General features: G+C 37.6%; 1 protein-coding gene across 4 annotated transcripts in view; it reads left to right on the forward strand.

Moving 5' to 3' along the window:
• Positions 1 to 316: 316 nt before the first annotated feature.
• Positions 317 to 21,614, forward strand: part of PTBP3 (polypyrimidine tract binding protein 3) — a 37,180-nt gene continuing 15,882 nt past the window's right edge. Inside the window, exons 1-6 of one of the 4 annotated variants that reach the window (XM_066181428.1) lie at positions 317 to 550; positions 3,989 to 4,080; positions 14,702 to 14,773; positions 17,307 to 17,470; positions 18,333 to 18,479; positions 21,364 to 21,528. In XM_066181428.1, the coding sequence (XP_066037525.1) occupies positions 14,749 to 14,773; positions 17,307 to 17,470; positions 18,333 to 18,479; positions 21,364 to 21,528 (501 nt within the window). In that variant the 5' untranslated portion in view covers positions 317 to 550; positions 3,989 to 4,080; positions 14,702 to 14,748. Of the gene's footprint in view, positions 551 to 631; positions 705 to 3,988; positions 4,081 to 14,701; positions 14,774 to 17,306; positions 17,471 to 17,980; positions 18,014 to 18,332; positions 18,480 to 21,363; positions 21,529 to 21,614 lie in introns of those variants that run through there. The other 3 variants (XM_066181429.1, XM_066181432.1, XM_066181431.1) reach the window with 3 other exon arrangements.

A 21,614-nucleotide genomic window follows, 5' to 3' on the forward strand; every position in this document is an offset into this window, starting at 1 on the left:
AAGAAGGACTGGACCTAGTATCATGGTCCAGTTGACATGGTGTTCGGTCACAAGTCGGAATCGATGACCTCGGAGTCTTTTCCAGCTTAAGTGATCTTAAGCTGAGTGACCGACGCCAAGTTCTCGAACCAGTGCGCGCGGGGAAGTCCTCGCCACAGGACGACCGCGCCCCACAGCGACGGGACGGCCTCAATGCGCAGGCGCCGGGGGGGGGGGGGGGGGCGTGGGCCCTCGGTGCGCCTGCGCCGCGCTCCGTTCCGCTCCACTCCGGGGCGGCCCCGCCCGCGGCCTCCCCGCCCGCCCCTCGGGCGGTACACTGGGGTGCCGCTCCGTCGCCGCGCCGGGGCCGCGCTGAGGGGTGGGCGGTGGCCGCTGGCCGCGGGGACCGCCCCGAGGGTTGCACCTGGTGCCGCCTGGGGCGAGGCGGGGTGGGGCGGTGACCAGCACATCCCGGCTCCTTCTTCCTCGGAGCAGCGGGGGTGGAGGGAGAGGGGCTGGGGGAAGTCCTCTTCACCTCCGTCGGAGGGAGTGGAGCGGAGCGAGGGGAAAGGTGGGTGTGGGAGAGGGGCCGGGTTTCGGAGGGGCTGGCTTGGGGTGGGGATATTCCCAAGGGCTGCTCCGCCAGGTACTTGTGGAAGAAGGAAGCTGGCGGCCGTCACCGACCTGGAGCTGAGGGGCCGGCCGCTGCCGCGGGGAACTTTGTGGTACTCAGGGCGTGCGGGTCTCGCTTCCGTTCCCTTCCTCTTTCTTTCTCTCTCTTGTTCTCCCAGCTCGGCCGGAGTCACGTTTTCCCCACGGTCGTGGCCAGGGCCGGCTTTCTGCCCCGCGGGGCTGTGGCCCCACGCCCGGGTTCGGGCCGGGATGCGCTGGGAAACGCCGCTCCGGAGGCTGGGCGCGCTGCCGTCCCTCCGCGGGGCGGGGGTGGCGGCCGCCGCTGAGCGCCTGCGCTTGCCCGGTTTTTAAACTTCTTTTCGGAGTTACCCCTGTTAAGGTGGTAAAAAAATCCTTTGGTGCGCGGGTTTCTTAGCGGTGGGATGCGATGAGTTTTTGGGTATTTGCGGTTTCACGTGGTAGCTGAAGTTTAGTACCCCAAGTCTGGGGGGTTCTTGCCTGTAGCAGAGAAAACGTGGAGCCGCTGCCGTTTCTCTTGTCGCTGGTGCCTGGTGGAAGTGCATATGTGGAGACGAACTGATTATTATCTATTCTGCAGGGTTAATCAATAATCAGAGTGGTAATTCATATAATGCATTTTAATAGACCTTACTGAAAGCCTTAACTATGCAGCAGATTGTTACAGTGATGAAGTTTCTACAGCACTGTCGTCCTCAGAAGATAAAACTACTTTTAACAAGTCTGAAGTATTGTGCTCCCATTGCTGGGATAGTGTGATGGTAGCTGACTGTATGTCTTGATAAAGTTTCTCAACTTGAAACAAAGTAATGAACCCAAGTTCATTATGTGTACTGACAACTTCCCTCACTACTTTTTAAGTGAAAATGTGATTACTGGTATTTTTACTTTGCCTATTGATATTTCAAAATCCAAAGTCTGGGAAGCTTGGTCATGGTGGGAAATTCAACTGTCCCAGGAAATTAACCATGCCTGATGTTTATTTTTTTTTTCACCATAACCGTATGCAGAGGTGAAAATAGAAATGTTCACTGAAGTCAACACTTCTAACTTCATTCAAAGATGCAGACGTTACACTAGCTTAAACTTGCATCCTGCCTCTCAGTGATATCTAAAACCTTTGCTGTTCTTAAAATCTAGGTATTCTGATACAGAAATTAAGAATGTTCTTTTTTTCCTTGTGTTTCAAAAGATGTCCTGAAGTCTTTTAACTCACTGTTGTACTAGGAGCCTTAATAGGGAGACATGTTGATGAGAACAGTCTTGTATAAATGCTGATTAATCAAACAGCTAATAGTCTTAGGAAGTATCTTTTTTAAGAATTTAATTTAAAAAATGTACTGAGTAATTCTGCTATGATCAGTGTATTTTCATATTTGCTTTAAAACTGCATGTTGCAAAATTTCAAGAGAAAAGTAAGTTCTCACTGAAGTGAGAATCTTTTTTACTAATCTGACAAATGTGCTTATGGAGGAACTTGTAATTTTCTTTTTTCTTTGTTCTATTTGAGAGTTCGGGGCTTTTTTTTTTTCTTTAGTTGTGGGATTGCTATCTAATGTGGGTGTATGATTCCTATACTGTCGTACAACTAGTATGATGAGTCTCTGTTCCCAAGTATTTTTTTAAAATTTTTGTAATAGTTTTATTAAACACAGTAAAACAAAGACTATAGACATACTACAGGTGAATCAAATCAGTGTTTTTGAAGACATTTTCTGAAGTAGAGCTTTTATGTGTTTCAATGAAGACACAGCTGGTTGGTGGTAACTGCAAGTTTGGGTGTGCTCTGAGAGGCTGAGATGCTAGAGTTCTGCCAGTGACACTTCAGGAAGACCTGGGGTGTTGGGGGTGTTTTGGGGTGATTTTTTTGTTAGATGCTAAATATCTTCTGAGAATTGAATGTCATTGGTTGATCTCCAAACTGTTAGTTGAAAATGCAAGATAATTTAAGATAGATGTTGGTTAAAGCTGCCTTAGTAAACTTAAACAAAATTTTTCGTAAGCTGTCTTGTGACTTCTTATTTTCAAGGGCATTAAAAAAAAAAGCTAAAGAAGAAAGATTACATTTCCTTGCTGCTTTAATACAGAAATGAAATGCTGAGGCTCATTTAGATTTAAACCTTATATTTAATGAGGGTGAGAATATGTAAAAGTAAACACAGAGAAATAATTTTTATTTGGATCAGAAAACTGTAGAAAGATGTGAGAATTCCAGATTTATGGCAAAGAAATTTGCTCTTTATTTGAGCTTACTATGTTAGCAGGAAAATGTAACTCAAGTTAAACTGATAAAATTCAAAGAAACTAGAATGGTGTGAACTGTAATTTTTTTATTTGCTATCAAAAGCGGACCAGATATGTACGTAGAACTGTGGGTGTTTATAGTTGAGGTTAGTGGCCTCCTTGTGGGTTAGTAAGAGGGAAACTCAGGAACAACAGTAAACACAGCAGCTGTATATTATTTTCAAATTAAATTCAGTCATTCTGGTACCAGATTAAATCTTCTGGTAAGGAGACTATGGAATTCTGGAAGATAATGCTCAAGCTTTTAAAGAGTCATCAATCTCTTCCTTATTATTGTCCATAGATTTGTGGCTCAGAAGCCTTTTTTTTTCTTTTAAAATTTTTATTTATTATTTTTATTTATTCTACGTAGAATTACTCAGTTTACTTTTTCCAGTAGTTGCATCATAAACACCTGTTTTTAACCCACTTTGAAGTTACGTGCTTGTGCAAAACATGTAGTATAGCCTAGCATGAATGAAATTGTCTCTTCTGAGCTTGCTGTCCACTCTCCAATCTTGTTTACTACTATTATCTGATATAATCAGAAATGGAAATCACCTATTACAATCAGAAACATGAAAATAGCAAAATATAAATGAGTCTCCTAGTTTCTCTAGCAGTTGTCAAGTTGCTGTTCGTTTGATTTGGTCCTTAGTCAAGAAAATTAATCTGCTCTGTGCACCCTGTATGGGGAGATAAGCAGTTGATTTGGGTTCTACCAGGGAGTATTTTCAGGTTTTCTGCTGAACTAATCCTATTTTAAGTGATAAGCACAAGTGTGTGTTTGTCAACTTTCTTTTAAAGGATATCCTAATTAAACAAATCTTATGTCAAAACATGAGGATGAGAGTTAGTTCTATCATGAAATTATGCCTGCAGCTGCTGTTTCAAAGAACAGTTCTTAATTCTTTTGCACCCATTAACTGTTGCATGTAATTGCACTCTTGCTTTTGGTTTTCCTGCTTTTGACCATTGTATATATTTTGTACTTGTAGTTTCATTTGATGCTTTGTATTTTTAATGCAAGACTATATTTAAGAGACTTTTTTCCCTTTTTCTTTTCTCATTTCAGCATGTGAAAATTGTGCCTATTTCTTGAGGTCTGTGGACGTAAGTTTTACATTGGAGTTAGAAGCAGCATTTTTGACACGCTTTGCAGAGTGGGTAGGTGAAAAAGTATTTTGTCTACTCTTGTTGATACCACTCTTCCCTGCTCTTGCTGTTTCCTTCTTGGCTGAAGTTGTTCAAACTCAGGTCTGCTGCCAAAAGAGCAGCACCATCCTCAACAATGCATTTCTGCACCTCCCTCATAGTGTAGCAACTGTCATATGTGAACTGCATGGTAAAATAAATTATTCTGGTACCGTGCTGCCTCGAACTCACTGCAGTGAGAACTGTGAAAACACAAGGGTGAGGAATGACATGACTGCCTTTGCTCACTGCAGCCATGGATCAGCTTAAACTGACCAGGAAACCACACCCTGAATTTCTTGTGAAAGCTAGTGGAATGAATGCTCATATGATTCAATAAACTGACCATTATCTTTGCAATTAACTTCCTTAGTCATGCTGAACTACTACTAATTTAACTTGTTGCCATTCTTATTCATTAAAAGATATGTTGTATTACGATGGCATTTAAAGTCAAGATAAATCATTCTTTCTGCCGAGTGAGCAGTAGAAGCAAAGGAATCAGAATCGTGTTAGCGTATGTACAGTCTGTGAAAGTGTGCATACTTCACACAAGTGTACAAGTGTATAGTGGGCTCAGGTCCATTAGGATCTTACCATTTGAATGAGACATTACCATTTTCTTGGAAGATGGATTGCATTAATCACGGGAATAAGTATGATCTGAAACCAGTTCACAAATAGGCAGAAATCAAATCTTACCATGTCATCTGCTTTGGGTGGGACCAGACCATATGGCAAAATTGTGGAGTGGTAACCTTGTCCTTGTCTGTAGATTGCATGGTAGCTACAACTGAAGTGGCATGTGAGAAGGATGTGACAAAATTTTAGAGTATTGCTCCAGCTTTTGATCAAGCTTACTAGGTGCGCTACTAGACTGCAGTTCTTTGGAAAGACAATAAACATTTTTAAAGCAAGAACTCAAGGCACATTTTTGCACATGTCTAGAGTGATACCATACTTCAAGGGCTGCATTTGAATGTGTAAATTATGCTTCAGCACTCTGAGGTACAGACTCTCCTTTCTTAAACATCTTTTCCAACCTAAATGATTCTATGATTCTATATGTCTTCAGGCTTTTAACTATAGGGTTTTCTGGGCTAAAAACAAATACTGTTCGGCAGTCAGCATGAAATGCATGATGATGTGGTGATCCCAAGAGCCATGAAAATGAAAAGAATATAGCATCCAAGTATTTTATTGACTTGTAACATTAAGAGGTGACATAGTTTAATTAATAAATTACATGTAATCCATCCTGGTATTTTTAGGCCTTCTTTGTCTTCCTGATTGTGCTCAGCTTGATTAGGATTTTGTTTCTCTATTTTTTTCCCATTTCTGTAGCTTTTTTGTTGGTTCACTTCCTCATTTTATTACATGATCCTGAATTCATTTTCTTACTCTTTTGATTTGTCAGTTCATCTGTTTCTATTTTCTAGTCTCTAATTTGTCCTTCTTTCTCCGTGTATACAGACAAGCTATTTGTTTTGGTCTTGTGTTACTAGGAAAACTATTTGAGCTTCACATGTGTTCCTTCCCCTTCATCTCAGTTATCTGTTCTTTCTCAAAACACAATCAGCGTTGAAGTAATTAATGTGAAATTATTCAGTGCACAGTATATGACCTTGGATATGGTGGAAGCTGTAGTGCAAAACTTAGTTTCTTGGAGGAAACTTACTGAACTCAAAAGTAGGTGATATGCTCATTTTTCGTTTGATTTCTGTCAGTGCTAGAAGCCTTTTTTGTGTGTTAAAAAACCTGGTGGAGAAACTGAGTTGTCTTAATTGTCATTAGTTTGAAATTCTGTCACAGAAGATTCTCTTTCTATATAATTTTCTTCTACTGTGTGCAGCCCTGCTTGTAAATGTACAATGGTTTTCTAAAATAGAAAACAAATGTATGGAAGTAAAATTAAGTTTAAAAGGGTGAAAGTAACTTGAAAATAACTCTTCATTGCTGAATCTTTCCTGCAGTGCTCCGTAACGTACTGTCTGTAGGGAAATCAGTTTGCTTGTGGTGATTTTTTTCTTGCCATCACATAGAATAAGTTTCAACTGTGTGTGTGTATATAAATATATTTGTACAGTAATGGGACTTCTATGTAAATAAAAAGGTCACTCTGTCTATACTGTTCATCTGTAGCCTCTGCTCTAGATAGCTTGTTTTTGGTGTATAATGGTTGCTCTCTGTAGGGCTGAGGGTTGGACAATAAATGCAGTATTTGGTATTGAATACCTAAGTAACAACATTATAATTAATTGGAATTTTTTTATTTCTGTGAACTTTATTTTGGACGCCTAGGGTTCATCTATTTTGTGTACAAAATTGATAGTTTTAGTGCATGTATGTAACAAGTGTAGCCTAGTGTGTTGTGAAGGATGTTACATCTCTCAGAGGAGCTATTTATCATGGTACTGGTTGCCATTTCAGTGTGTACCTTAAAACATAAGGAGAGCAACTCAGAACACAGACACACACAGAGCAGTGTTGTAGCAGGGTCCAGGGTTCTCAAAGCATCCTGTCTAAAGACTAGATTTGAACTGTCCTAGACTGAAAAGTGTTAGTCATTCAATTTTCAACCAAATGGTGAAATTTAAAACTGTAGACTTTCCAATGGTGGTAACTTGTTTAATAACCAGTGTTTTGTAAAGCACAGAGGGTGCGTGGATTTAATTATTGATAAAACTCAGGAGTTGTATTTGCTTTGTAGGTTTTCTTCTCAAAATCATGTTTCTTGCATAGCTGTTTGTATGTTTTACTGTTAAATCACTTCACAGTGTACCCTAATCACGGAATTTTTTTTTTTTTACCAACTAACTTTTGTGTTCTATTGAGACGTGGAAGAAATAAAGAATATTAGAGGATACATCATTGTGAAGTAAAACTGAAGGGGAAAGTTCGTGTTGTGTGACTGATGTAATATTTAGGTGAAGGAATGAGCAAGGAGAAGAACTTGTCCTTGTCCATGTATACTGAAAAGATGAAGCATTAATTTCAACAAAAGATGCATGTTTTCTGTATATGAGGAGAATGTAAACAAAAATAGAGGTTTATTGCTGCTGTGCTATGTCCTGAGTCTGCCAATAGGCTGAGATCGACTTTCCTCTTATTTATGCAACTAGTGTGTCAATACAGAAGATTTCTCTAAAGGATAATCCTTACAGGGGCTAATTTATTACTGATTTTTCCAGAAGATGAAGTGAAGGTGGGCCCGAGAGACACAGACCACTGTATGGGAGAGTTTCTTAGTGTGAGAAACTTATAAGAAATGTGGCTAAGGAAGCAGAGAGGAAACCAAATACACATGAGACAGAAAGGAGAACTGTGGGGTTCATAGGTGTGACTGTATTTTCCTTGTAAAAAACACTACTCTCCCAGAAAGCATAGAGTAGTAATTAAAAATTCAACTTGTAAATAGAAATATGGAATTTATTGTTGATCTTGAGGCAAATCTGCTAGAACAAGAGCTTAATAAACTCATAGTTTATGATACACATCATCAAACAGACTTCTATTACTTTCCAACTTCTTTACTTTAAGTGTGCAATTCTTAGGGCTTTTAGTCCTAGATTTAAATGATTCTTTGTGCAGATGAATTTTCCTTTTAAAAAACAGTAAAAATTCTCTTTTGGATGAAATATTTAATTGTGAGGCAGAAAATTCAATAGTCAAAAACCATACAGTCAAGAACATGTGTCTTTGGAGTGTCAAACTGAGAGTGGAAAAAATTTCATGAAGCTATTTCTAAGGCTCTGAAAATTTGTAAGTTAGATAAAGTAGTTTCATGCTTCTAAGTTAAGTGATTGATCAGTTAAGAGACAAATCTTTTTGGTATCTTCCTATGAATCTATGATGCTTTTTGGATACATAACTTCCCCCCAATATTATTTTCTTAAACTAAGCTGTGTATATTTAGTTCTGCAAAACAAAATGAATCAAAGGAACAAAAGTAGATGTCTTTTATGCTGCAAGGTAGAGCTGCTGATAAACACTGTATCCTGGACTTTTTCTGTTTTCAGAAGGAACTCGAGTTAAAAATGAATGCTAAAAGGGATGCTGCAGATAGCAATTTTCTGGAAATTTTTACTGATAATTGTGATCCAGCTAGTTGTTTTCTTTCTTCATGCTGTGCAAGTTAAACTATTTCCTTTGCAAGAGGAAAGAAAATAATCCACAGTTCATCACATTTTTACTTTTATCAAAATGTTTCTTTCTTTAAGCTGTTTACCATTACCTTTGCATAATTTGCTAACATCTTTCAATCTTTTTTTTGAATTTTTTTTTTTTAAATACGTGTTATTACATAGCCTAAGTGTTGTTACAGATCTCTTAGCAGTTGATTTAAATGGAAGAATCTCTTTCGTAGGCTTTCACACACACTGGTTCTTTCATTAAAACCCCTCATGGGTTTTGCTGTTACCATGTTGTTTGGCATTAGTGACATGGTTTTGTTCTGTTTCTTTCAGCTCTACTTCTTTCTTGGTTTAACCTTTAATAATAAATTAAACCAGATTGACCAGTTATGGTACCTCATAAGGCTGTGTAAATTTTTTTCTGACCAAGTTCAAGAGAGACAGCTTACTGGTGGTTTATTTAGGATCCTGAATGTTTAGAGCATGACTTGTGCATAGTAAAGTATAACATGATGCAAAACTCTACACAGTGTGGCCTTGTGTAGATACATTTGTGACTTTAAGTGAAACACATTTAAATTTAAAGTCAAGTATCTTCATCTGTACAGCACTTCATTCCATGTAGTGTTTATTTACAGATATGTTCCCATATTCACTTGCTTATTAAGAATTAGAATGAAGACTTTTAATAAGGATGGTGTTGAGTATTCTAATGATAATTTGAAAAAGATATATGTGTGAAAGGAATATATTGCAGTAACTTAAGTAAATTTTCTTCACAAAAAACCTGTTAACTCCTAAGGAAAACTTAATCTTTACGTATTTAAGGCTTAAGCTAGTTAAGAGGCATAGACATCAATCTTTATTTTTAGTAAAGTTTGTATTTATACTGTCAGAGGGCAATATTTTTGGAAATTGTGAATGAGTGATGATATCATGAAGAAAAGCAGTCATCTTTGATGACAGTTTCAAAGAAAGCCCTGCCTCTGTGTCATGAAGTCTGCTGGGTCTCTGGAGTATTCAAAGTGGTATATGGCTTATTGTCCTTTTGGATGAGCTTAAAGCCTACACTAAGTAGAGGTATTTCTGACTTTAAGAATGAAAATGCATATTTTATATTTATTAAAAAAATTAAGGTTGCCACTCTTAATTTTGCATCTCTTGATAATTATATGCTCAAGGTTGCTTTTGCATATTTTGCATCTTGAAGAGGAAAATGTTATGTTCTTGCCCTGTATCTAGTTTAAATGCAAAGTACATAACGTTTTTCTCCTAACATTTTAATTACTGTTACATAACTCTTTGAAAGTGTGCAGTACCTTGTTACCAGTACAGGAGGGAGCTTCAGTAGTTGACAGCAGAGGCAGTGGGGGAAGCTGTGTTGCTGGCAGAGCCAGTGACCATTCAGGCCTACAGAAGACCCGCTATCAGTGCTAAGACTGCTTCTAGAGTGACTGGCAATCAAGCGCTTGAGCCTGTGTTTGGGGGGATTATAGTAGAGGAAAAAAGGCTTGCTTATTTGTGATCATTGCCTATAATTTCCTTCTTCTTCAGCTTACTAAAACGGTAGGCTTCATCTATGTAAGGTCAGTTTATTTTTAATACAAATATATGGTTTTGAAGTTTCCCGTAGTTTGGCTCCACTTTCCTTGAAATCTTTTTATTTTGATGCCAACAGCATTGTGCTTCACATTAAATCCCTATTTTGGAAGTAGGAGCTGCATCTCCTTTGCAAACATGAAAGTGGAAGAAAGAGTAAATGAATATAGCAATTATCTAGAGACATGCTGCAGAAGTAAAAGATAATGGAAATTTTAACTCTACTCATGACCCTTAGCTTTTGTTTTCACAGTCAGATTCTGTAAAACTTAATAAAGTAGAACAGTTAGTTTAAATATAGCTATGGTTTATCACTGGTATAGCTTGAAGTTGTCATGTTTTGAAATTTGTCCTTTTGGGGCAAATTTCAAGTAATTAATTTGTTTTGCCATGCAGAATCTTGTAGAAAAATGTATGGTTTTAATTTACATGCATGGAGAGAGGTCCTTTTTGAAAGAATTATTTTCCCTTAAAATTGCTCATGCTCTTTTATCATAATGAAACCTATGATGATATTCTTCCTTATTGTTGACTTAAAGATCATAGCATAGAAAGATAACTAGCTAAATTCTAGGAAAACCACCAATACAGATATGTTTATCTTGAATTATCTCATTTCTAATTAATTGAACTGTACTGAAGAATTTGTGACTTCTAGAAAATCAGAGAGGGAGAAAATACTGCAGTTGAAAGCTGAGGGGAGGGTAATAAGTGTGTTACTTATAGCTACTTAGAGCTTTTCTAAAAATTAAAAGATTTTTATAGGATTTAGTGATTCCAGAAATAATGCTAAATAGATACTTGCCATAGTTTTAACACATGGACATGTTCTAAAGAAGGATTTTGCAGTACTAGTTTACCCTTCTGTTTCCAACTATATGTAACTCACAAGGATTTTAGAAACCTGGAGTTGCTGACTTTCAGATGTTTGTATTATGTTTTAGCTATGAATGCAGTGGGTTTTATCCTGGAATTGCAGAATCATTAGCATAAATTACTATCGGAATTTTAAAACTCGTAGAACAGCTGAAGTAGTTTCGAGGCAGGCATTTGTTGCTGTAGTCAGTTGTGTAATATGCCTTATTTAGTTAGGGAAATTGATCTGTTAGGTACAGGAGAATACTTTGTTTCATTAATCTATCACTGAGTGCCACACTTTGTGGTGGCCTCTTGTAGGGCTGTTTACTCTGCGGTTTAGATGTTACCTGTTTTTAAAGAAATGTCCAAAAGAAAAACTAAGCTTTCTAAGCAGCTGGTTTCTAGTTCTGACTCAATAATACAAGGAAAGAATAAACTTAATCTAGCTGTAGCTGTTCTCTTGCCTTACTGGTCACCAAGTAATAATCTCCAAAAAATGCAAAAATGCTGCCTTGAAGTAGGCGAGGTGGAAAGTCTTATGGTGTAAAAAAAGGAGTCTTAAGATGTTAGGAGATGATTAATGTGTTGGGAACGATGGAATGAGTGCAGGAATAGAGGAGGATGTTGCAGCCTTGGTTTGATAGCTGTCCTTGTTTTGAACAATTCCATTTACCTTGTTTACCACAGTGTGAAAGACAGAGTATTCATTATATAATTGGTACAGTCCTGGCACTCAAGGCAGGTGCTGCTTTCTGTGAGGTAGGCTTTGTGCTGGAACAAGTGTTTATCAGGGAAGGGTTAGGCAGCATGGTTGCTAGTCCTGCCTGCCTGTTCACTTCCACTGTGCGGCCTCACAGGGAACTGGAGCAAGCAGCTCTCTGAGGTTACAAAGTATTTTAATAATATCTCTTTCACTTCTATGTGAGAAAGAAAGTGGTCGAACAAAGGGTTTTTACAGACTGAAATTTTGTAATTTTTGTTTATTTTATGTGAGCAGAGTTGTGAAACACTGAAAAAGTTAATGTCATCTTTTTCATTAATCCAGAATATATCAAACGTACACATTTTGTATTTCAACTTGAACAACTGCCATGGTGTCAGTTTGTCTTTGCAATCTTCTAGAATGTTTTTGCATTTGGCTTGGTTTTGCTTTCAGTCAGTGACTGAGGAGGCTTGTCATTGATAAACTGGCTAAATAGGGAGGTGGTGAAAAGCAGCTTTTTAGTATTCTTGTACTTGAGAAATATTCTGGTCAGCCACTTGCAAAAACAGTGGCATTCCTAGCAATTTTTATATAGTACCTCCTTCCAAGGGGCCTGCTACAGTCAGTAAATGTGCTGTAATTGTATGGGTGGGTATATAACTTAGTATTGATACAAAAAGTTAAAAATTGGAGTAGTGTTTCAGTGGAGCATTCAAATAATAGCAGAAAGCACAACCAAAATCATCAGGTAAGATTCTAAATTCTTCTGTTAGAAACTGAGTTTTGTAGGCAGGGCTCTAAAGTTAGCAAGCCTAGGCCTGGCCAGTTTTTCTACAGTGTCTTGATTTAATGTTTAATTGTTTTGTTTTTTAAAGCAAATATACTTAAAAGTATGTCTGTTTGAAAATACTCCTTGTATCAGGTTGAAGATACGAAGAAAGTTATACATTTGAAATTATGATGGTTCTCTGTATTGTAAGAAGCCCAAAGGTTTGTTGATCTTTTATTAAACCAAGTAAAACAGTTGCATAGGTGATGAGCTTGGGGTTTAACAAGTTGGTTTGTGTTTTGGCTGCTGTAGTGGGTTAATGGTTGTCAGTCTAACGGCTCAGTCTAGGGAAGTGTCTTAGAATATAGTGACTGAATGATGTGTCAGTTTTAAGTACAGGCACGTGTCATGGATGGAGGTTATAATTTTGGTATAATTTTTCTCCTGTTGAAGCTGATTTAGTCCACGGTTCTGGAGCAGCAATTCATGGTATACTACAGTGAGCTGCAGTGTCACTTTTACAGATACAGGCCAGTTACACAGAATTGCAACACAGTTCATGTGCAGCCATGTGAATTGTGTTTCTTTGTGTGTGTCCTAAAAATGGAAGAGGTTGAAAAATATTTTCTTCTGAAAATGAGGTGGTTGGGGTTTTTTTAATACCAGTGTATATAAAACTAAATATGAAATTGTAAGGATACATGTTGGACATGGTAATGCACTATGTTTTTTCACAGCCTTCTGGAAGTATGCAGGGATTTCTTTTGTTGAATAAATGCTAAGTTAAAAACCAAATTAAAGCCCCCACAGCAGGAGTTGCATCAGTAGCAGCTTTTCTTCTTGCCCTCTAGTAAATAAAAGGAAGGTTTGTTGTAATAAAGGACTGTTGTTAATGACACAGGTTTTGTTTAACTAGCATGATATGTATTTTTCAATCAAAATATGCTCTTTAGGTGCAGTACCTGAGAGCTGGTATACTAAATGTACTGCTGATAGGTGAAAATTAATATCAGTATTGCATGTAAATTAGATTCTAGTATCTGTGCAAGTACAGTGTGATATGCATGACATGTAGTAACCATTTAATTGATATTTCTTTAAAATACAGGGTTTATATTTTTTAGTTCTCTTAATGTAAAAATTATTTTGCTGTTTGGCACAATTAGATGTTGTATTTAAATATACTCTTGAGATGCAGTTTCATGGTTAAAAATAGATCTCTACTGTTGCCAGAGAGGAGTGAACACACTCATGTTTTCTTCCATTCCACACTAACACCTGTGCTTCTTCATAACAGCTAAATTTGGTTGAAAAGGTTTCTAAGCACCCTAGCCTAGTCATAGTCTTCTGTTGTGAATTACTTTCCCACACTAGGGAAGCAGCAGGAGCACATGATTAACAAGGATGAAGAGAACCTAATTGCTCCTTTAAGCACAGACCCCATATAAGCCGGTACTCTGAGTAGTGTTTTTGCAGCCAATGCAAGCCAGCATGATGGCTTATTCTTACCCTTTCTTTGCAGTGGATCCTGCCACTTCTCAACCTCTCTTTGAGCTGAATGACTAATTTAACTCAACTTAGAATGCTGGCTGGCTGGAGAATTGAATAATGTCATAGGAAAACTCTTGGGCATTCTTGATGCAAGATAAATAGTTCTTGCACACGTGGGAGTACTGGACCAAGGGCAGTGGGAAGTTCTCTTTCCACCAAAGTGATTAGGAGCTGTTTGGATCAACTTATTCCATCTTGTAGAATCACTCCCTCGGTTTCTATTTTTCATTAAAATGCTTTTATGGAAGAGTGTGGTGAAAGTTTCAGGAAACTTAACTGCCTTTCAGAGGTGTTTCGGTACCTTATTTCTTGTTTTGAAGCTGTTGCTTGGTTGGAACTAGTACAGTAGTCTTAATGTGTAAACAGACATAGCTGGAGCTAGATGCTGATTTTTGAATGAAGAACCTATAGTACTCAAACTTTTCTGTCTGTAGTTAGAGCCTCAAATTGTTAACACTCTTAAATCAAATACTTTGACATTGGTCTTAAGAATCTGATGGTAAGTCATAAGTATTTTTATAAAATGTACTGAAAACCAGGGCTTTTTTAAAAATCTGCCATGGGTATGTTTAAATATGTCTTGGATTACTTTTGCTCAAGGTTCCCTGTGTCCTGTTGCAAGTGCAGACTCTGCCTATGTGGCTGTGTGTTTGTGGAAGTGTTGTTTTGCAGACCCAGAGCCTGCAGCCTGCTCATGTCTTGTCTTAAGCATTTGTTATTCTTGGTCTTTTTAAAAGTGAACTGTAGTGGGATAGATTTAAATATGAAGTGTAACACAGCTGAATTTGCTAATTTCTTGAGACATGGGAAAAAGTTATGTTGGCTTTTTTTTTTCCTGAAAAATAAGTTCCTGGCAGCTGTGGGTAATGTGTATAGGCAGTGGGTGTTCTTGGGAAGAACAAGTAAAGGGAATTGTTGCACTTTTATATTGAGCATTCTCTGTAACAACTTTTACTAGTAATCTTGTCTTTTATTTCTTAGAGTGGTCCTAACAAGCTTCTTCTGGTGTCAGTAACTGACCTTTTACCATGAACAATTCTACTCCAGCTACAGGTATACATTAAAAAAAATCTAAGTTCTTCAAAGGTACTTTGTGTTTTTTCTTTTTCTTTGTTGTTTTTTTTTGTGTGTGTGTTGAGGAAGATGCAGTAAGAGTATATGCTTACCTGTAGTTTTAGATCAGACAAGAAGTTGAAAGTGAGAGAAAGCTGGCTGATGCTTTTATTAGTATTACTTCCAGCACTAGGTGCACAGGGACTGTTAATGACCAATGGTTGCATGAATTAACTTTATGTCAAATAAATGAACTAAATTGTGACATAGACAATTGCTGTCAACAGTGGTTTCCAAATAGTTTATTTTCTATAAGGGCCAAGGGCAGAGCAAATCACCTTTTGGTAAGTGTCTAAGACTTGCTATATTTTCAGTGGGGAAGAAGGAGTCTGAGGAGCTAATTTGAAGATTTTTCTTTTTGACTTCTTTGACTTGCACCTGTCAGGCTGTTTATACTTCTGCTGGTCAATTCAACATGATGTCCAAATGTCTGAGCTTGGCTTGAAATAGCATAAGCTTATAGCTTAGCAATGTAATAGCTGAAGTATATATTTTTAATTAACAATGCAATGACTGATGATTCCCACTGGTATCCAAGATGTCTAAATGATATAGAGGTTTTTGGGATATATTAGTAGGCATTTTCGTTAAAAATCATATAAATCTAAAATTAAATATAATCGCCATTAAAAGATATCTTTTTACCTAATACAGCTGCTTCAGCTGCACCACTTGTTTGTTGTTATGTTTGGGGTTTTATGTACTTTTTGGTCTGGTGGGTCACACATTTAAAATGTGTACCTCTCTACCTCAGGCTACTCGGGGAATACATTTGTACCAGTCATGATTTGTGATTGTAATGAACTTCCCCTTGTACATCAGGAACCAATTTTCACTTGGTTCAAAAGGCTTCTCTTGGTCTGTCTGAAAGCATTTTTTTACTTTTACTCAATTGAGCATACAGTTCGGAAAGATGATCATCTTTGGCATGCTTTAAAGAAGTGTTGAATCAATTTTTAAATTCAGATTCTGGAAGATACAGATGGTTATCACTCTGCATCAAAATTAGTATCAAACCACAGCTGGAGAAAGAAGCATGGTTTAAAAAACTATGAAGTTATATTTGAGATGTAGCTAAGTTTCTCGAGAAAGGAGGCACTTTAAAAGTTTGCCACTTAGCTCCATTTTGTCACCTCTGACAATGTGTCAGAACCCAGAAGATACTGCTTCTGCAAGAGTCTCTCATATTAAACTAAAAGCAAAATTAATACTAGACTTCATTTTCTGCTTTCTTTAATCAAGCATTCCTTGACTTAGTATAAGTCAGGGACATCTTGTCCGTTTTTAACCTGAAAAGTAACTAAATAGTTTGTTAGAGATTGCCGTGTCATGGCTTGGTATGAATATGTGTTTAAATGGTCATGTTTGTCTTAAAGTTCACATTTCTCAGAATGTATACAGAGTACATTAAGCCATTTAAAATTTCTTGATGGAAAAATCAATGCATAGCAGACTTTTCAGTTTTGCAGGTGGGAGAATTGTTAAGTGTGGTACAGTTGGGGCTTTGATCATCCAACTTGAAATTTTACAGGCTTCCACTAAAAAAAACACTCTCTGTAAACACCCTTATGCAGAATGACTTGTGTGAACCAGTTCTCAGCCTTATGCAAAATCTGAAATTTCTTATAAAGCTCATACAGAATTTTTTTCCCAATCCTTTGTGTTTCTCCTTGGAAGGCTAAATGCAACAGATTAGGCATTAAGGCTATCTCTCTTGCCTTCATTGCTACTGCTTCTAAAACAATATGCTTGTTCCAGATGTGGTGTTCTGCTTAAAAGTGCTCTCAAGGATACTGAGTGATGTTCTTGAAGTGTTGTCATTGGTCACTTACCAATCCAAATCAGTCACTTACAGGATCCAAATAGGCATATGTTCAAAAAAACCCCCACTTCTGACAGTGTGTTAAAGTGGAATGCTTAAGAGTTTATATGGATTTCATACTATCTTTTTCAGCGACTTTTTAAAGCTTAAAATCATTTAGTACAGTAGGCTTTCTTTAATAAGGAAAAAACAAGCCCCAAACCTTGGGTTAGCTACTCAGTCACGGAAAGGTAAGTTGGTGATAAGAGGAAAACTAATTTATTACCTCCCAATTAGGACTTTCCACTCTTCTGTGCAACTAATGTTTTGCAAATATCTTATGTAGGCATTTGGGGAGACATTACTGGCCTCCCATTAAAAAAAAAAAACCAGCAGCAAACCAAAACAAAATCTCCAGAAAATAAACAAGTCCAAAGCAAAGCCAAACATCCGCCACCCTCCCCCTGCTATCAAGATTTGGAATTACCGATGGTGTCTTCTTACACTGTCCCTTTGTTGTATGTGAAATATCCTTTCTTAAGGTTCAAGGATCTGTACCTAAGTCAATGTCAGTGCTGAGGCAGCAGTTTCTCTCCTTTAGGTTTTGATATGTACACTCGGCAATGGGTTTGTCTTGTTTGTTTGTCTGTCTCCCTCCCTAAAATATTTTAGATAATGAGAAGAAAAAAGGTAAAGGAAACAGATTGCCATATTCCCCTTCACGTGTCCTTCATATTCGTCAAATTCCAAGAGGCGTTACCGGAGCAGAAGTTGTTTCATTAGGTCTCCCTTTTGGCAAAATAACCAATCTCTTGATGCTAAGAGGAAAAGGTCAGGTATGTCATTTTCAATGTTTCAATAACAAGAGCAAGACTGAAGATGTGGTTCATGTTATGATAATTTTGATCTTGTGCTTGAGTGAAATGATTGCAACAATGTCTAAATATTTCATTGATAGTGGAAGATTTTCTTATTTTTAAATGGGAAAGAATATTTTGAAATTTATTTTAAGTTTTTAATATGCTTTTGGATTAAATAATGAACTAGAAATATGTTAATAATATTGCTAAACATTATATCCACTTTATGTGAGAACAGATAGATGATAAAGAACTATATTGTCACTATTGATGACGTATGTCTTCAAAGAGCCTGCCTGCTTAAGTTGCCTACATGCATACTAATTTTTTGACGTCTGTTTAGTCCTATCAGATGTGCCAGAGTAGTTTCTGTAATGAAGAAATACAGAAATCCTAAAAATAAGCATTCATTCAAAAAATTGTCTGGAATACTGAGCTGGATTAATACAATGAATAAACTGATGGGTGTTTAATGTTCTGTTCCAGCTTTTACGATCAGTATGGATATCAGCTACCTAGGTAATATTGCTTGGTTTCAGGAATTTAGCAAATTGATTAGCAGTATGGTACTTTTACCAGCATTGCTTCCCATATGTCATACTTATTCCACCTCTTAGATGACGTAGTGTACTTAAAATGTACAACTTTCTAAGAGACCCTGCAAATTGAATAAAACAGCACCGTAAACATGCAGACACAAATGCATTTTAATGCTGAGCAAATCAGTATTGTACGTTCACATAATCTTTTTCTAGTGAGAGTGGAATTGGGGAAAATTATGCTTTTTTCTCTCTTGCAAACAAAAACAACATTGAAATCAGCTGTGTATTGGTTGCAGGCATTCTTGGAAATGGCTTCTATAGATGCTGCTGTTTCTATGGTGAACTACTACACTTCTGCTATACCTTTCCTCCACCATCAGCCAGTTTATATTCAGTATTCCAATTACAAGGAGCTTAGGACTGACAATCAACATAATCAGGCTGTAAGTACAATATTTCCATTTAACAGAATATAATTGCATGAGTTATGCAATTACTGGTTTTGGCTAGGACAGATTTAATTTTCCTCATAGCGGTTTGTGACAGTAAGTATTAAGGCCTTTTCTGCTTCTCACGTTGTCGTGCCAGTGAGAGTGCACAGGAAGATGGAAAGGGTCTCAGCTAGGACACTTGATCACAACTGACCCAAGGGATGTCCCACACCGTATGATGTTGGGCTCAGCATTGAAAGCTGGGGGAATGGTGAGGAAGGAGGGATGTTCAGAGTTGTTACCTCTTTCTTTCCAAGTAGTTGTTACGCTCGATGAAGTTCCTACTTTCTTGGAAATGTTTAAACACCTCTCTGTAAACAAGTTTAAATACCTTGTTTTCCCTTACTTGCTAATTTTGCCTGTTCAGCTGTCTGAAACTGAACCCATGAGTTTTCTCACTTCCACTCTTCCATTTCCCTCTCCCATTGTGCTAAGGGGAAGTGACTGAGCAGTTGTGTGACACTTCACTGCAAACTAGGGTTAAACCACAACACTTGTAAATAAGCAGGCTGCTCTTCACTATACCAGCAGACAATTCTGATATATATAACTTCAGTAACTTCTTAAAGACAGGGAACAGTGAAACTATAAAACCATTGAGGAGGAGCTCAAGTTCAAAAGTCATTCATTATGATGGCCACGAAATCAAGTGAAGGTGGCAGGAGGACTCCTTGTAGGAGCAAGGAGCTCCTGACTGGGCTTAAGCAATAAAAGAGAGACAGAGAAAAGTTGTAATCATGAACAGGTGCCCCAGGAGGATTATAGAGCATTATCTGAACATGCAGGGGTATGGTTAGGAAAGTCAAAGGCCACATGGAGTTGTCTCTGATGAGAGATGTAAAAAGCAGCAAGTTTGGTTCCTGTCAGCTGTAGAAATAAGTTTTTGTTTTTGTTTTTGTTTTTTTTTTTTTAATACATAGGCCTGCTGCTGAATGGGGCCAGGGACAAAGGAGATGGAAGAGGCTGAATTACTGAGAGCCTTCTTGGCAGCCTGTAGTGGTTAAGACTTGCCCTTGGTATTATCAAGCATATGAGAGCTGTGCAAAAAAGTCTTGATGAGGGAAGCAGAAAAGAATCACATTAGAGAACATTTAAACTAATTGGAGAAGCAACAAGTCTGTGGCACTAGTGAGATGCACTTTTGAATGCTGAGGGAGCAGATTGATGTCATTGCTATGCCACCGTATGATCTTGAAAATGTCGTGGCAGTTGGCAAAAGTTACTGAGGACTAGAAAAAAGAAAATCCTTCTCCTATCTTAAGGCAGGACAACAAGGAAGATCAAAAGAAAGATCTGGAGAACCGCTGCTTGACCAGCCTTACTTTGGTCCCTGGATAAGGAATGGAGGAACTCATTCTGGAAACTATCTCCAAACATTCTAAGGAGAAGAAAGTGGTTAGTCATAGTCAAGCATAGGTTTTTAAAAGGACCTTATGCCTGACCAATGTGATGGCCTTTTATGGTGAGATGAGTGGATTGGTGGATGAGACAAGAGGGTATTGATTATCTCAACTTTGGCAAGACTTTCAGTGTTGTTTCCAGTAATATGCTAATAGATGAACTAGTTAATGCAGTCTACTGAAGCGAACTGTGAGGTGATTTGAAAGGCTAAAATGGTTGTGACCACAACAAGCATAAAGCTGGGGTCCAGTCACTAGCAGAGTACTCTAGGGCTTAATACTGGATTTTGGATTCTAAAATGAATTTCAATTGCCCTCCTGTTTAGATACATAAATTATATACTGTGATGTGTATATCATGATTTTTTTTTTCCTCGGTATGAATGTTGACAGTAGTGATTTGGGCATAAATCATTAATTTGTGCTGACACAAAAGTCACTGAAGTCTTGTGAGCTTGTCAGTCTGGTAAATATTATTTCTATCTTTCCTCATATAAGATTGCTAGATCTATTTGTTATCTGCAAAACCAAATAAGTAACAAGATTTTTGTTTTAAGGATGTTGTTTGCATAACAGCCTCAGGAACAGTATATGTATATTTGCAAATAAGACACCTTGGGTCTCTCTGTGTGTATTTTCAACTTGGTACATGGCACTTGCTTTCTTCTATAGCAGCATTGTTTATTTTTAAAAATAAGCTGTTTGGCACTTATATTGGAGTTTTATCTAGATTTTAAAGAGAGCATAGTAAAGCAGCTGAATACTGTTACTGTCCTACTCCCTTGGCTGAGCCCTGATGTACAGATTATTTTACTGGGTTATATTTTTCTGAAACTAGGTAGCATGTGCCGTGTGCTCTGTTTAATCTGTCTTCCAAAGAAATAGTGTAGCTGGAACATGACTTCAGGTCGCAATACTGTGTTTGGAAAGGAACATCTCTCCATGGTCCTGCCACTCACAGGAAGTATGAAGACCTTTTTGGGGAAAGCCCATGAAAAACAAGTGAAGAGACTTGTGTGATCACAGAAGTCTAGTTTGAGGAGTGAGATTTGAACCTATTTTTTGTGGCTTTGCTCTAAAAGAAGAGTAGGGTGTGTACCTTTAAGCTTATCCCCTGACTTTGCTCTAAAAGAAGAGTAGGGTGTGTAGCTTTAAGCCCTATCCCCACCAAATCTTAGTTTCTGAAGAGAATGAAATCCTAGTAAAGCTAAAAAATAGTTGTAATTTTGTGAATTACACTGACTAGTTGTAAGGTAGGGGCATGGAAAGTAAAGAGCTATAATTTATTTATTAATGTGGGATTGGAATCAATAATATGAAGGAAATATGTTTTTTTGAAGTTATGTTTTATGTCCTTTTCATTTAGGAAAACTTTGTTTCTGTATGAATAATTTATATGTAAAATAATTGCACTCTCTGCTATGACTTAATTTCAGAGACCCCAGGCTGCATTGCAAGATGTGAATGTTGTGCAGCATGGAAACCTGGGTATTACAAGTGCTCTTGCTGCTGAAGGTGGGGTCCTTCCAAGTCATGGTTCTGTTCTTCGAATCGTTGTTGAAAATGTTTTTTACCCTGTCACTTTAGACATACTGTATCAGGTAATGAGGATTGCTTAAAAAAACTCACAATCTTTTTCAATGTTGCTACTGTAAATCCAATATATTTTTTTTTAAAGTACCTGTGG

This window comes from Chamaea fasciata, unplaced genomic scaffold, assembly GCF_029207755.1.
Source record: "Chamaea fasciata isolate MVZ Bird 193981 ecotype frontalis unplaced genomic scaffold, bChaFas1.0.hap1 SCAF_4, whole genome shotgun sequence".
Taxonomy (NCBI): domain Eukaryota; kingdom Metazoa; phylum Chordata; class Aves; order Passeriformes; family Sylviidae; genus Chamaea; species Chamaea fasciata.